This window comes from Panthera leo, chromosome A1, assembly GCF_018350215.1.
Source record: "Panthera leo isolate Ple1 chromosome A1, P.leo_Ple1_pat1.1, whole genome shotgun sequence".
Lineage (NCBI taxonomy): Eukaryota > Metazoa > Chordata > Mammalia > Carnivora > Felidae > Panthera > Panthera leo.
In genome coordinates this window covers 211,180,825-211,197,951 of record NC_056679.1, presented here as the reverse complement: position 1 = coordinate 211,197,951, position 17,127 = coordinate 211,180,825, and the positions used below count along the sequence as shown (strand labels likewise).

At 40.8% G+C, this 17,127-nt stretch overlaps 1 protein-coding gene across 10 annotated transcripts in view; it reads left to right on the top strand.

The window, feature by feature from the left end:
- The window catches only part of TTC23L (tetratricopeptide repeat domain 23 like), a 59,995-nt gene extending 43,302 nt beyond the window's left edge, over positions 1-16,693 (top strand). For 4 of the 10 annotated variants that reach the window (XM_042952287.1, XM_042952327.1, XM_042952358.1 and 1 more), the window contains 4 exons: positions 3,706-3,788; positions 11,207-11,313; positions 13,322-13,503; positions 13,689-15,207. In XM_042952287.1, coding sequence (XP_042808221.1) covers positions 3,706-3,788; positions 11,207-11,288 — 165 coding nt within the window. In that variant the 3' untranslated portion in view covers positions 11,289-11,313; positions 13,322-13,503; positions 13,689-15,207. Of the gene's footprint in view, positions 1-3,705; positions 3,789-11,206; positions 11,314-13,321; positions 13,504-13,688; positions 15,208-15,937 lie in introns of those variants that run through there. The other 6 variants (XM_042952338.1, XM_042952348.1, XM_042952318.1 and 3 more) reach the window with 5 other exon arrangements.
- The last annotated feature ends 434 nt before the right edge of the window (positions 16,694-17,127 follow it).

Here is a 17,127-nt window from a genome sequence, read left to right as displayed (position 1 = left end):
TACTAGGAATGGATCCCAGTTTGTTTATCTGTTTGTCTAGCATGTGGGTAGCCAGCTGTTCTAGCACCACTTTTTTTTTTCAACGTTTTTTTTTTTTTTTTTAATTTTATTTTTGGGACAGAGAGAGACAGAGCATGAACGGGGGAAGGGCAGAGAGAGAGGGAGACACAGAATCAGAAACAGGCTCCAGGCTCCGAGCCATCAGCCCAGAGCCTGACGCGGGGCTCGAACTCACAGACCGCGAGATCGTAGCACCATTTTTATTGAAATGAAATCCCTTTCTCTACTGAATTATCTTTGCACCTTTGTCAAAAATTCAGTGTGTGTGTGTGTGTGTGTGTGTGTGTGTGTGTGTGTATTATTTACGGACTCTTGTCTGTTCCACTGATCTGTTTTTCCATCTTCAGGTCAATACATGCTGTCTTGATTATTGTAGCTTTAAAACAAGTCTTGAGGGGCTCCTGGGTGGCTTAGTCAGTTAAGCGTCCGACTTCAGCTCAGGTCATGATCTCTCAGTCTGGGAGTTTGAGCCCATGTCGGGCCCTGTGCTGACAGCTCAGAGCCTGGAGCCTGCTTCGGATTCTGTGTCTCCCTCTCTCTCTGACCCTCCCCTGCTCATGCTCTGTCTTTGTCTCAAAAATAAATAAAAACATTAACACAAGTCTTGAAATCAGGTAGTGTTGTTTTTTCAACTTTGTTCTTTTTCAATGTTGTTCTGAGTATTCTCGGTTCTTTGCGTTTCCACAGGAATTTTAGAATCACTGTATCGGTTTCCCCAAAAACATGTGCTCAGATTTAGCTTGAGATTACATTGAATGTGTAGATCAGGTTGGGGAGGATTAACATTTTAACAATCTTGAGCTTCTCACCCATGAACATGTGATATTCTCCCATTTGTGTAGGTCATCTTTAATGTCTCCCAATAATATTTCTTGTAGTTTTTTTTTTTTAACATTTATTTATTTTTGATACAGAGACAGAGCATGAACGGGGTAGGGTCAGAGAGAGAGGGAGACACAGAATCTGAAACACGCTCCAGGTTCTGAGCTGTCAGCACAGAGCCCGACGCGGGGCTTGAATTCACGAACCGCGAGATCATGACCTGAGCCGAAGTCGGACGCTTAACCGACTGAGCCACCCAGGCGCCCCTATTTCTTGTAGTTTTTGATGTACAGGTCATGTGCACGTTTCCTTAGATTTATTCAGACTGATTTCCAATTTTTGCTATTTTAAATGTATCATATTTGAATTTCAATTTCTGATTGTTGATGCTAGTATATAGAAATATAACAATTTTTAAATATATAATTTTGGGTCCCATAACTTTGCTAAACTCACTTATTCTAGTAGCTGCTTATAGATTCATCAGATTTCCTACATGGATGATCATGTCATCTGCAAATCAAGTTTACTTTTTTTTTTTAATGTCTTATTATTTATTTTTGAGAGAGAGAGGTAGAGCATGAGTGGGGGAGGGGCAGAGAGAGAGGGAGACACAGAATCTGAAGCAGCTCCAGGCCCTGAACTGTCAGCACAGAGCCTGAAACTGGGCTTGAACCCATGAACCACAAGATCATGACCTGAGCCGAAGTCAGACGCTTAACCAACTGAGCCACCCTGGTGCCCCTCAAGTTTACTTCTTTCATTCCAATTTGGATGCCTTTTATTTCTTGATACATTGACCAGAACATCTAGTACAATGTTGAGTGGAAGTGGTGAGAACAGGCAACCTTGTCTAATTTCTGTTTTCAGGGGGAAAATTTTTAGTCTTTCATCAATTAGGTTTGTCGTTAGCTGTTGACTTTTTTATAAATACCTTTTATCAGGTTGAGGAGATTCCCTTCTACTCCTGGTTTGCTAAGGAGTTGTTTTTAACTCAGGAATGGATGTCGGATTTTATACAATTGGGTGTTGGCTATTGTAAAAACTATTTTTCTGTACCCACTGCTATAATCTATTATTTTTCTTTATGGATAGTTCTTATTCTTGTGCCTTTAGGTTCACTAATTTTTTTCTTCTCTAATATCAAACGTGCTCTTAATCCCTCCCATCCATCTTTTTACATTTTCATCTCCAGAAGTTTGATTTGGATCTTTAAAAAAAATAAATTTTTCATGTCCTCATTTAATTTCTTTAACATATGCAATGAAGTTATAACAGTTATAATATACTTCTCTGCTAATTCTAACGTCTATGTCAGTTTGGGGTTGGTTTTGATTGATACATTTTTCTCATATGGATAACACTTTTCTGCTTCTTTACGTGCTTTTGCAATCTTTGTTTGGATGCCAGGTGTTGTGTATTTTACCTTATTGGGTGTTGGATATTTTTGTATTCCTATAAGTATTCTTGAACTTTGTTCTGGAACTCAGTTTAATTATAGTGTAGTCCTTTTAGGTCTTGCTTTTTAAGATTCAGTAGATGAGACTAGAGCAGGAGTCAGTGAAGGGCTAATTATCCCCCATTACTGAGGCAGAAGCCTTCTGAGTCCGCCACCCAAAGCTCCATGAGCCATGAGGAGCTAGATTGGCTGACTGAAACAGGCCCTGTGCCCAGCCCTGTGTAAGCACCAGGCCCTGTTCCCGCCAGCCCCTTCAGCTGATTCCTTTCCCAGCTTTAGGCAGTTTTCTCACATAGACGTGCTAGTCAGTACTCTGCTGAATACACAAGGGGGATCCACCACAGATATTCCTGGATCTTTTTCTCAGCTGTCTCCTCTCTTTTTACTCAGCTCTGAGGGTCTCCGGGGACTCTCAGCTCCTTATCCTCAACTTAGGGAGTCTGCTGAGCTTCCCTCTGTTCCCTTCCCTGCATCATGACCTGGAACTGCTCTCAAAGCAATAATCTCGGGGCAGTTTTAGGATTTATCTCACTTGTTTCCCTCTCTCAGGGATCACTGTTCTTTGTTGGCTGATGTTCAGTGTCTTAAAGATTGCTTCATATATTTTGTTTACTTTTTCATTTTTTGGTTATTTCGTGTGCAAGTGTAAATCTGATCCCTATTATTCCATCTTGATTGGAAAGAGAGGTCCATAATAAAATTTTAACTGGAAAACTGCCTAAGAGTAAAGTGATATAGGGGCACCTGGGTGACTCAGTCAGTTGAGCGTCGAACTCTCGGTTTCGGCTCAGGTCATGATCTCGCGGTTTCATGGGTTCGAGTCCCACATCAGGCTCTGCACTGACAGTGTGGAGCCTGCTTGGGATTCTCTCTCTTCCTGTCTCTCTCTCTCTCTCTCTCTCTCTCTGTTCCTCCCCCACTCGCACTGTCTCTGTCTCTCTCAAATAAAAAACTTAAAAAAAAAAGAGTAAAGTGATACAGCTTGAGAATGCAATGCAAATTTAGGACCCATACACCCAATTTCATTTATATCCATCCATTTGGTCATACCTATTTGGTAAATCTTGATGGAAACCACTACTACAGCCATGTTTGGGCCCTGTTACTCTCGTTATCCATAGCCACATGGTGGTGGCAGGTGCAGTGGGGTAGAATGACGCACATAAAGCATAGAGGTGTGCGGAGCCTTCCGTTCAGTCTCCTTTTCCTCCTTGGCTGGGAACCAGGAGGGGGGATGCAGGGCAGGAATTTGACACGGAAACTCGTGATACCTCAGTTCCAGTGATGCTCTTCTGAGTTTGGTTTATAAAGAAGGTGCTGGCTATCTGATTCTCTTTAACCTATGTTTCTCAACTTACCTACAGTGTCTGATGATTCAAATCCTTTTATATGGAAGAGAGCACAGTAAAAGCAGAGACACAAAAGACCTCCTTACCCTAATGCAGAGGTGAGTTGTGGCCCTGGTCACCAACCAGGTCATCAGTATGGATTTGTGGATAGCATGGCCTTGCCCAGATTCAGTCAGTTAGGGGGTGAGCGCCTCTGCGATTCTTGCTAGGGGGGCATAATGCCAACCTGGACTATGGATGTGGCCAAATCCTGTGGAGTAACTAGTCGATTTCTAGTAGTCTGTCAGAAGCCAATGCCGTAGGGGTCTGCTGCAATAATATTTAGTACTTATAGTATCTCTTTCAATGCTGAGCATTAGACCTAAGTCCTCTAAGAGTATCTCAGCTGTTAGCCTGTGACAAGGTATTCAAAGTAAATGAATATATTCAATTGAGTATATTCAAAGTAAATGAATATATTCAATGAATATATAAAATCTAGGTCCTTAAATATAAGACAAGTTTTGGGGGGATTTAATTAGCTCTAAAATTAGTAATAAAAGAGGCTCTTGAGAATCTTTTTTTAAATATTTAGAATTTAAGCTAAAAGAGTGTTTTGTGAAGATTTGCATCCTTCTTTATCTTTGTGTTCATCTCAGAATGACGTTGACCTTGAATTATTCTCTTCTAAGAAAGATGAAAATTAAAATTTGTTGAGTATATACTAAGCCCCTATAACTGAGCTAAGTCATTTTCATAAAGAATTTAATCCTCACAAATACTCAGTATGATAGCTCTCATTTGACAGAGGGTTTGGATCTAAGTAAGTGTGACTCTAACGGCCACATGCTTTCCCCCTAGAGCCTAATAAAGGGGCAGGGGGGCATTGTTGTGGAGCGAGAGTCAGGACCCTGACTGTAGTTCACTGGAGGCAGCTCACAATTGGTACCTTTCTCAGCAAGCTGGGCAGGTGAGGGACAAGATGAGCAGAGAGAACACATTCGGCCCATCATATCCCCACCTACCTGAGTCAGAGCCACACCTAAAGTAGGCCCAACAGAAGACTGTCTCCTGTTTTATCACCTTTCAGAAGGGGGTTCTCTAGCCTCCCTAGTGATGCCTGTGTTAGGACGGTAAACGGGGAACTTGGCCCCCTACCTGCTGGTGCGTATGAAAGTATATTTTCCTGGTCGAGAGCCATAACGATATTTAAATAATGAGTATAACGTAGAACTTTTTCCAATTCCCTGGCATTGTAAAATACATCTACTATTTCTAACCCACAAATATTCCTATTAGGTAGGTATTTTTGCCTCCCATGTTCAGGTGATGAAACTGAGAATCAGAAAGTTTGAGTATCTTTTTTAAATACCTAGCTGGTAAGTATTAAGTAGTAAGATTTGAACCTACCTGTATCGTATTTCAAAAATGCACTTCCATTTCCTATAGAATAAGGGTTTTGACTCTCATGTACTTGAGAATATATATGGAGACACCTGGTTAGCAGGTAAGTCTCCAGAGGTGCATTTTACATACAGAGAAACTGAGGACCGATATGTTCAAGTTAATTTACCCAGGAAGAGGCAGAGCTGGGATTCGAAACCAGGTCTCTCTAACTCCAGAATGTGCTCCCTTTAGGCAATGTAGCTTACACTCTGAAGGTAGGCTGTCCGGATTTAAAACTCAGGCTTCAACATTCAGCTCTCTGACCTAGGTGAAGTTACTTAGCCTTTCTCGGCCTCTGTATATTCATCAAGAAAGTAATAATACCTTCCTCAAAAAGTGGGTTTTCTGAGAATAAGATCACATATAATACAGCACCCCTAGATCAGGTCCTGGCAGGTCTTCAATGCTCAGTGAATGTTGGAATCATCACCTTCGTCACCATCATCATCACCATCATCTCTCTGATGTGCTAGAGGTAATAGGTCCGAATGTTTAAATAAAAAGCTTTTGTATATCATGCAGCTATTATTATTTTACATTAGGAGTAATGCATAAAGAGTAGACATCTCACCCCGTGACAGGATGAAAGGATTCATCCCTGTCAACTTAAACTGCCCCTGCCACTTACTAAGTATGTGGCCTCGGGAAAATCATTTAACCTCCTTGAACCTCAGTTCCTCCATCACTAGACTACAGATAATAGTATACCATAGTAAATCATCGCGAGTTTTAAATAAAATAATGTATATAACATGCATAGGACAGTGCCTGGCAGAGTATGTGCTCAATAAATGTTAGCAAAACACCCTTCACCCCCCCTTCTCCCTCAGAACTGGAACTAAAGTCCTACTCAGCTTGTATTTAATAAGAGGCACTTTGCAGGAGCTGGAGTGAATCCACTTCCACCGTAGCCTGAGGTTGCTTCTCCTCCCAGTCTTTTACTGTTCCTTGTCCATGGTTCGAAAAGAATCATAGGAGGAAGAGGAATTGGGAGGGGGGTGGTATAACCTAATTCAGACCCCAGGTAGGATGAATTTCTCTGGGTATGGGGAGATTAATTCTCTGTGTAAATGACAAGAAGACCTGGACCTGCTAAGAAAATCCATGTAAGAGGAAAAGGGTCTTCTGGAGGCCTCTGCTGTAGGAGAAGTGGAGTCACTGGAGGTTTTTCTTCCACTGAAACAAGCCATATCTCACTCCTCAAGCACTGCTGAGAAAGCCATAGGGGTAGCCGCCAAAGCCCAGATGTCAAAAAAACTAGTATGAGAATTGTTCTCCTTGCTCGAGCAACTCACTGGAATAATCAATCCCAGATGTTCTGGAGCCCCGCTAGTTTTCCGATGTGCTCTTGTATTTTTTACCCCACCTCCTCCGGAAATCCAATGACAACACTCGACTGGCCGTTCATTGCCAAGAGCCCAAATGCTTGGCTTTTAAAGCCTCTGCAAAGAAATGAAAGCAGAAATGGGCCCTTGAAATCGGAGTTAATTCTAAGGTTAAATGATCATTGCAATCCTCAAGTAAGATTTTAGTGTATCAGAAAGGCACAGAAAATCTCAGCTTTGGAAGTAAACTTTGAGGCAGTGTAGTCTTTTACCTAAATCACAAATGAACTCCAGTTTTAATTTTTTACATATGAAGCTTCTTCTAAGCACTAGAAATACTAATATATATTTTTTTAATTTAATGTTTGTTCCGTTTTGAGACAGAGACAGAGTGCAAGCAGGGAAGTTGCAGAGAGAGAGGGAGACACAGAATCCGAAGCAGGCTCCAGGCTCTGAGCTGTCAGCACAGAGCCCGATGCGGGGCTTGAACTCATGAACTGTGAGATCATGACCTGAGCTGAAGTCAGATGCTTAACCAACTGAGCCACCCAGGTGCCCCAAGAAATACTAATATGTTTAAGATTGAGTCCTTTCAGAAAGACAGACACATGTGACGAGATTACTAGTCTATAGTAAAGCATTAACAGAAATGTAAACAAAGAGGACAAGTAATAAATTGAGAGGCTAGAGATAAGGGTGGAAACTGTATGTACGTTGGGGGCAGCATGCTGGGTCTTCAAAGAAAAGTAAAATATCAGCAGGTAGAAGAGAAGCCAGAGGCGGGCATTTCAAGTAGCATGAACAAAAGCATAGAGGCATGGAGATATCGATAGTTCTGAGAAAACACAAGTGATCAGGGGTGGTCATAGTTTAAGGTACATGGGTAAGAATATACTGCAGATGAGTTTGGAAGGATAAATTGGGGTGAGATTATGGGATGTTTTATGTGCCCTGCTGAGGAGTTTAAAACTTACTACTGAGAATATAAGCAGGATATGACATGATCAATTATTAGCTTTACAACATTACCTCTGACAGCAATGGGAGAATAGATGGGACCTAGGGAGAGATTAGAAGTAGGGAGATCAGTTACGAGCAGATACAACAGTCTAAGGGAGAGGTGTCAGGAGCCTTAATTATCTAAAGCCCTAGTAGGAGGAAGGTGGAGAGGATGGATTGAGAAACAATTTGTGGTCTCTTGTAACAAAGCCTTAGAACCAGTTAGATGTGGGGTGTAATACAGGCAGGAGTCACAGACAGCTTTGAAGTTTCTAGCTTGGACAGTTGAGTGAATGACCATGCTATTAAATGAAATAGTGTTGACAAGTGGAGATCATCCTGGAGGATGTCTAGGGGTTGTGAGGAATATGATTTCTGTTTTGGATGAGTTAAGTTTGAGGTGCCCACAGTGCATCCACTTGGCAGTGTCTGATGGGCTGAATGGACCAGGAGCTCAAGGAGACAGATTCTGAAGTGAAGGGAATGGATAAGAACCCCATGGAATATGTAAATGTGAAATGAAAAGACTTAAGAAAGAACACTTACACTTACTTTAGAAGTGTGTATGCAGTGTGATTTGAAATCAAAACAGGGCTCAAATTTGAGCTTTCCCATTTGCAGTGAGACTTCCTATGTCTTCCTTTCTTCATTGGAAAAAAAAAGCGTGAAGGGGCATCTGGCTGGCTCAGCCTGTAGAGCATGACTCTTGATCTTGGGATTGTGAGTTTGAGCACAGAGAGTTTACTTTAAAAAATTTAAAATAATCTTAAAAATGTGAATAAGGGCACTCTATTATTTTAAAGGTTATTTATTTATTTTTGAGAGAGAGAGAAAGAGCACAAGCAGGGAAGAGGCAGAGAGACGGGAGAGAGAGAATCCCGAGCAGGCTCCATGTTGTCAGTGCAGAGCCCAGTGCAAGGCTCGATCCCACAAACTGTGAGATCATGACCCGAGCCAAAATCAAGTTTTGGATGCCTGACTGACTCAGCCACCCAGGTGTGCCTGAGAGCATTCTATTTTAAGTGCTTTACTTAATGTATGACACATAGTAAGCTTCCGTGAAATGTTCATTCTAATTATTGTTTTTGTATTATTTGGGGGTAATGCAGAAAGAGGGTCTTCTGCCTTCCTTGTAGATTTTTTTTTAAATAATATCAAAACAGTAGAAAAAACTCAAATGTCCACCAGTAGAAACACCAGTGCATGTTTATGATCAATATAATGAGGTCCATGTTTATGATCATATAATATGGTCATTAAAAAGCATGTAGTAGAGCTTTGAAGAGTTATGGAAGAATATTGCAGATAAATTGTTAGGGGTAAAAACATGAAAAATACATATTAATGAGCATTGTCTATAGTATAACCCATAAATAAATATATAAATGTGTGGTTAGTGAAGGTAATAGTAATTATCTCTGAGACATTGGATTATGCGGGACTTTCAACTTCTGTGTTATATATTTGTGTTGACATTTTTTTACAACAAATATATATCTATGATAATAAAAAAGATAAATTTTTAAAAAGTATGGCACATGTATCAAACAGTAAGAGACAGTGTAATGTACTACAGCCAGATGCCTGGGTTATAATCCTAGCTCTGTTACTTATTAGTTGTCTGACCTTGGACAAGGCACTTTGCTTCTCAGGTTCCTTATCTACTAAATGGGGATAATAATAATAACTACTTTGTAGGGTAGTTTTGACTAAATAAATTATGTAAGTAAAACTGCTCAGAAGGATGCCTGACACATCGTATGTGCTAACGAGAGGTGATGATGACATGGATGATGATAAGAGAATGAGGACTCATAAGAAGCCATAACGCTGGCAAATAGGGAATCATCACAGACATTAGAACGAGCTATATTGGTAGAGCAGATTTTTGAGATTACTCCGGTAATCCAGTATCTGATTAAACACCTCTCCACATCAGGAATCACTCATTACCTGTCAAAGTGGCCCTTTCCAATACTGGACAGTTTGACTTGTTAGAAGAATATTAAATAGTCAAGGTCATGGACTTTAGAGTCAGATGGACCTGTGTGTGAATCCAGACTCTGCCATTTTTTACGTGTCATTAGGCAAGTTATCCTAAGCCTCAGTTCCCCCTGAGGCCTAGAATAGTATCTATAATATGGAAACATAATGAAGAGCAATTGAGATTATTAACCTAAAGCACTTAGCACAGTATCTGGCTTATGGTAGCTGCTCAATAAACATTAGCTGCTTTTACAACTCTAGCTTTTCATCCAGATGTATTGGAAGTCTGAGAGTATGGTGCATCAACTTCATTTTTGTTATTTTTAAATGTTTCTAGGACAGCCACATGCCAATAAGCTATTTTTGTATTACTTTTGATGGGTCTTAACATGTAGAAGCCAACAGAAGCAGCAAGGAAACCCATCCTTTTCACAATAGGGGAAAGAAAGAATGCCTATTAAAAAAAATGTTTTATTTTTATTTCTGAGAGAGAGTTCCAGCAGAGGAGGGGCCCGGGGGTGGGGGGTGGGGGGACAGAGGATCTGAAGTGGACTCTACACTGACAGCAGAGAGCCTGATGCAGGGCTTGAACTCACAAACCGTGAGATCATGACCTCAGCCACCCAGGCGCCCCAAGAAGGAATGCCTATTAATCGATTAGTGGCCTCCTGCCCTCTCAGTCATGTAAACCAAACAGAACAGCCTCTTCTGGGCTGAGGAACTAAGGAGGGAAAGCCAAAGAAAGTAGGATTTGGGGAGATTATCTCCAGAGAGAAGTGCAGTGAGGAGGAGAGTAGGTGATGTGCTGTGTCAGCCAAATAAGCCTCAGTGATGAAATTTATGCTCCATAAGCTGGTTTCCTGGCTGCTGCATTTATCTTCTTTTCCTATCATTTATCAGTAAATATTCCAACACTGCCTCTACAAAATTAGAGGGGGAAATGTTTGGGCAAACTTGGTGTGTGAGTCGGTGAGGGGCAAATCCGCTCTCGCATGCTGATGCCAGGGGGCAGGAGCTCTCCCAAATCAGGACGCCGGGGAGGGCTGGAGGCATTGGGGCAGATGGAGGCATTGGGGCATTAGGCACCTTTAGCTCCCCACCCCAGGGCCCCCCCGAAGAGGAACAGAGGCTGCTAAGTGACAGTTCAGAGTACCCTGTCTTTAGCAGAACAGAGGAGGGATTCTGCAATCTACAGCACTCTGCCATGTCCACAAAAATAGATCGATCGGAGGATACCGTGTGGACGAGGTCAAGGAGATCAAGTATTTTTCATTGCATGGGCCAGCTCTGTTAGTGTTTTCCTAGAGCGATGCTTGAGGTTTCTTGAGCAAAAGGCTGAGCTTGGTGGAGTTAATTTATTAGTATTGTCTGCTGTGGGGCACGGGTGGCGGTAGAGCTGAACTGCCACAAATTTGCTATTCGGGCATAGACGAGAGCAGTATTCTTTGAGGCCCAACTCTGCTATGAAATACCCATGTGACCTTTGGTTGCCTAAACATTCTGAGTCTCAGTTTCCTCATCTTTATTCCTTCCTTAACACATGTTGTGAACAACTACTAAGTGCTAAGTATAGAGATGCAGGTGCTAATAAAGATAAATACACCACGGTCATTCCTTTGAGACAATAATCAAGTAGGAGAGGCAAACGTGAAGAAATAATGCAAACATGAGTGAGTCCTGTAGTAGAAATCGCAATGCAGTGTGAGTGGGAAGGAGACAGAATCTAAGAAAGCTGGAAAAAGACTTCCTAGGAAGCGTTACATCTGAGTTGTTTCTTGAAGGGCAAGTAGCCATTCATCCAGGTGGAGAAGAGAAACCATTCCAGGACAAAGGCACTGTATATGCAAAGGCACTGAGGCATGACAGAGGAGAGTGTATCAAAGCAATGGTAAGTTCTTTATGGCTGCCGTACAAGGCAGCATTTCCTAAAGGGCATTGCAAGGGTTGCTGATTCCAAGGGATGTTGCCCTGGCCACAGGGAGGAGGCAGAAAGGCTCCATGGCAGTTCAGTTTAGGAAAAAACAAACTAGGGTAAACGAAGTGACACATTCATTTCCCGGACTTCTCAGAACTTTTCAAATACTAAACTTCCCTATTGGCATGTTGAGAACAAATTAATTAAAAAAAAAAAAAACCAACAACTCACTGTATTCATATATACCTGATTTCTTTTTGAAAATGATCAGTGACTTAAATTTTGGCAAATAAAACACAGCCTTTAGAACCAAAGTAGAGAAACTATCTAAGATTTAGTTTTATTAAGAGCAAGGGGTGTAGCACATGCTTGAACTGAGGGTACAAGAATGCTTTTGTAGTTTGGCAAAGAATGTGGGCCCCACTTCAGGACATAATAAAGTCTGTGAACATGACTATCTCACCAATGAACTATTTTATCTGATCATAGAAACCATGACTTCAATGCATCCCTGTGAACTAATTTTTCTGTATGATTCATGGTGGTTAAGAGCTAGCTCTGGAGACAGACAAGCCTGGGTTCAGACCCCAGAACCACCACTTTCTATCCGCATGTAATCCTGGTTTGCTCACCATAGAATGGAGGTGAGAAGAACACAGGTCTCTTAGTGTTGCCGTGAAAACAAAATGTATGTAAAGGGGTTAGCAGGGTGCCTGGCCCCATAGTAATCATGTAACAAATAACATCTATTTTTGTTTTTACTGAAGCCTGGGCTTTCTTTTAAGTTTATTATCTTCTACCTACAACATTTGATGCATGCAGCACAAGGAGAGAGGGGCTAGTAACTATTCTTGGTAAAAAGCTACCACACCAAGCTGGTGTGGAAAACACTTCACTGGTTAACATCCCAAAAGTGAGCTGGATGGAACTTATCAGCCCTTGGAAACGACAGTCTGATACAATTACTCCAATCCAAAGAAGATAATGTATACTCAACGGATGGAAGTCAGTGTCCTTTCAGTGACCTGGAGATTTCAGGCCAGGGGAATCCTGCCACCTTGTGGCGGGAGGGTGAAGAGGCCCAGGCGGATTTCTAACTCCTATGATTGGAGTGGGATGGGAGTTCCTATTCCTAGCAGAGGCCCCTCAGATTTTTGCCCCCCTCAGGTTTTATGAGACCCTGAGCAATTGACTTAATTTGTGCCTATTTCTTCTTCAGATCTGAAATCATATTATCTCTTGGTTTACTGAGAAGGAAGTTAAAGCGCCAGATAGCTTTCTGTATTTTATGCAGTCAGTAGTAGAGAATGAATATAAAATAGTGGAACTTGAATATAAAAAAAAGCCTCATAAAATTTTGTATCTCGTATTTCTGTGGAACAAATATTTTTTTTCAGTCAGATAGGGGCCATGAAAACCACACTTAACAGTCTTGAGGTCTAAATAGGAGATGACTGAAGAACACTTAATAGAAACCAGGTTTCTGGACCAGATTTCTTTTGGACCAGATTACTTCTAACTCCAGCCCAGCTTCTCCAATATTAGGAAATCAGTGTATGGGACTCTTAATGGCTGGAAATGGGGAAGATAGATCCTCTGTGTAGCAATTAAGAGGGCCCTAGGCCCTAAAATCTGTGTATTCATGAGAAGAGATCCCCTGAAAATTATGAACAATATAAAAGACCCTAAACTAGGTACATTTTTTTTCAGCTGTGATTAAAAGCAATCCCGGTATCTTAGATATCCTTAGCTGCCATATGTATCAAAGGAAGAGTTCCTGCTCCTCAGGGAGAAAACCCAAGACTCGAGTACCATTTTAGAGGCCTGTTAGAAGAGTCAACATTTTAGGGGTATGGGCACATGGTGAAATAGTTGCCTCAGACTGAAGTTCAGCCACCTAGCTCAATAAAGCAGTGATTTGGAACTGGAAGACAGGCAAGAATAAAATAAAATGCACAAATGTTTGTCTCCTTTCCTTTAGGTCTTCTGTTATCAGTAAAGAGAAAACCTCTATACTGGATAGCCAACAATAAAGCCAACCTTGTTGATAACAAAAATTCTGGATCACAAGATATATTTATCAACACTGATAACAATGGCAGATCAAAAGCAGAACTAAGAACTCTAAGGGAGGGAAAAGTCTACTTAGCAGCAGCATTACAGGTAAAAATACTCAAGAGCCATTAGAAAGCAGGATTCTGATCTATAACTTGGGGTGGGGGGGGGGGCAAGGGACAGGGCAAGTATAGAAATCTTTTTTTAGATACACGCTTTTAGTTTCTTAATGACTGGGGACTCTAATACCTTTTGTACTTCCCTTTTTATAACTTATATTTCATTTTTTTCAGTTCTGGTTTTTAAAGAAGATTCTGCAACACCTAAGTAGTTTATTAGTGACCATTTTAATATACTGTTTGGAAATACTTTTAGTTGTAACTTGTTTCAGGTCACTAAAACTGCCTTGTGAAGAAACGTTTGATCTCCTGAAAACATTTGCCCTGGTCTCATGCCATATTAGAGTCAGAGAGGGCTTTGATTCTTATAAATGAAGAAACTAGGGACAAGAGAGATGGATTTGTTCAAGGTCAGCTGGGTGATTATAAAGCTGACTTCCTGAGTCACAGATGATTACTTTCCACCTCACTATGCTGCCCCCAACCCCAAACTGGATTAAAAAGGCTTGTTTTGTGGAAGGAATCTTAACCAGGTTTGTTTAAAAAAAAAAAGCCCTTACCTCCTGAACAAATGTGTGTCTAGGAAAAGAAAACAGCAATCTCAAATCTCAAATATTCCTTACTGTCTTCTTCACGTATTCAGGGAGAAAAGAAAAATCGGATTCGTGTGAGTTTTACAAAATAAAAAACTTACTTCTCTCTTCATCGTTTCTGTTACCTGAGCTGATTTAATGCAGTTCAAAGACTGTGTCTTTAGGGATCCAAGCGTCTTCTAACATCTCCATATCACTTAGTGCTTAGGGAACTACATTTTGGTTCTTCATGCAAAAAATTATTTTTTTATTTCAGTCATTTGCTCAGTCTGTAAAACCTAATGATCAACCAGTAGCCAAGGTATGGTGGTGAGTGGCAAGTCATTGCCTGGTCTGTAGACTGGAAGGCTTCCTCCTGGCGGCTGTGTTCTGAATGCTTTCAGCTCAGCTCTCAGGACCAAGGTCTCAGGTTGCAGGCCTGCCTGAAGGCAGCTATATCCCACTGACCTTTTCTGCAGTGCTTATCAACTGGTCACCGGTCTGTCGTTGCTAATTTTAGCCCTGTCTGGAGATGGGCCTGCTGTCCTTACCCAGAATATTCTGCACTGACTAAAGCAGCCTCAGAAGAGTTGCTTCCATTTTCACATATCCGGACGAAAATGGATTTTCGACAATGACTGTGATAAAAACCAAAGTACCAGCCAGACAGAAGTGGCCGTTTGGACTCTATTTTGTGTGGCACTAAAAGTTTTAAAAATGTTACTACTTTGGGAGACCCCAAAGTCTTAAGATCTCCAGACTGACAAACCTGTATCAATAAAGCAATAGCATAAAGTGTTAACATTGTAAAATAAAATGTTACGGTGTGATCTTGATATTGCATCTGAAGTTAGTTTTAAATATTTAAATATATCCAGTGTTTATTGTCAGTGTAAGGTTACTAATAGTCCATTTTCTGAGATTTTGATGTTAAAATGTTTAATGAAATGGTGGTGATAATGAATGGTAGCTATGGTTTTAACATCCTTGTATCTGAGAAAATAGTAAGTTGTTACTTATGTTGGTTCCAAAAGTTTTAAAATTTTGGTATTCTGTGAAATCCTTGAGTTTAAGAAACCACCTTGGAAATGTTTGACACAGTAAAACCTAATGTAAAGTTACATTCTCTCTTGGAAAACTGTAGGTGAGAACTAAGCTACTTTCTGAATTCATTCAGTGGGAACCAGCAATTTGGATAATCTACCCCAAACACTTGATGTTCCTAACAGACCTGAGTCAACAAGGTCATTCACAACTTTCGGATTCTTTTTAAATTAGCTAACAGGAACTAAAATCTTTGAGGTGGATGAGGGTTAGCTATTTCCCTACAATCTCTACCAAATTAGAAAAAGAAGAAAAAAATCAAGCCTAGATCATACTGCCCCACAAACAGACTTTAATAAACATTTATCAGCAAGCATGCAAATGCCCATGCAAACTGCTCCCTAAGATCAGTGAAGCCCTACTTCTGTTTTGGTAGTTCACCCACCACTTCCCACGAAAGGTCTGCTTGAGGCCGACTTGACAATACTCCAGAAGTGAGGCTGTCCTAATTTAGTTAGCAACAAGAAGCCAGAAATCCTTGGACAAGGTGGCAGGAAGCCAGACCATTTAGGGGTCAAGCCTCAGGCCCAAGTCTAAATGTCCAGGTCACAAGCCTCACTAGACTCTTATGTCCTTTTCATGCAAAGGTGGGGAATTACTCTTTAGTAATTTAGTCATGTCACATGTCCTGAATACCTCTAGTTTTACCAATGAGAGCCGCTATTATATTGATTTATCTATTATATTGATCAACAAACTATTAATTTCAAAAATAAAACCTACTTCAAATATTACTAATTACCGCAGTCTCTGGCAGTGACTGAGACACGGACAGCACAGCAGAAGCACTGGCAACAACTGTCTATTATGACATCTCTGTCCGCTCCTGGTGTGGGAAGTCCAGGTTGGAGCTGCTGGCGGCCTCGGGGGTGCGTGTAACCTGACTTGTGCCTGAAAACACTACTGAGGACACAATTAGGAAAAGAAAAAATGTTATACAATTTCCCCAATTTCTCAGGACCCTGTAGTTTTTGTTTCAGGTGGGGCCAAGGGGAAGTCAGTGTGAAGAAGGTAAGGGAAGAAGGGAGCACCCTGTTCTGAAAAATTCCCCACCCTGAACTGTGAAGAATGCCACATGCTTGCCCTTTCTGCGACTGTAACCAATTCTTACTAGGACTACTTGATGCACCATAGAAACTCTGTGGCTTCTTATGAAAGTGGTTGTGTTATAAGACTTTAACTTTATTAGCAAAACAGAATTCAAAAAATCGTTTTTATTTTGAATCATTTCATCAATTGCAGGTGGAAGCACAGTATCATCAAACGGGGGAAAAACATTAAAAACGGAGAAAAAAACTACACATTCCCTTAGTAAGCACAATGAAAATAAAATGAGATAAACTGCAAAAAGGAAAAACTAAAGGCCTTCAAAATAAGATTGTATTTTTTCTGTGTGTGACACATGAAATGAATTTGTAGTCACCAAAGTGTCCCAGTCTGCCTGAGGAAGCACTCCCCCTGCTGGAATTTCAAGGGAACTTGTACAAAGTAAATTCTGAGGTCAAAGAGAAACCACTAAATAGGAAATTCTATATTAAATCAGTACCTTGGTGGGTGATGTAGAAAGAATTACACTCATTAGCTTACGAACTCTAAATAGTTAAAGATGTGTGCAGCTAAAAGGACGATCTTAAATGTGCAAAAATGTCAATCTTTCCCTACTGAACCAATATACATTTTAATTTCTTCACAGGTTCAACTTTTAAAAAATACTTCAGATCAAGATCAACTCAGAGCTAAGTAACTGAAATTAAATAGTAATTAATAAAATGCTAGAAGATAATCTGAAATGGAGGTTCTTTCACCTAACAAATATTTATTGAATAGGCACCATTCTAGGTACAGGACGTACCAGTGAACAAAAACCAAAAGTAACTGCCCTATTTTAAAGGAAAATTATAGGGGGCACCTGGGTGGCTCTGGTGGGCAAGTGTCTG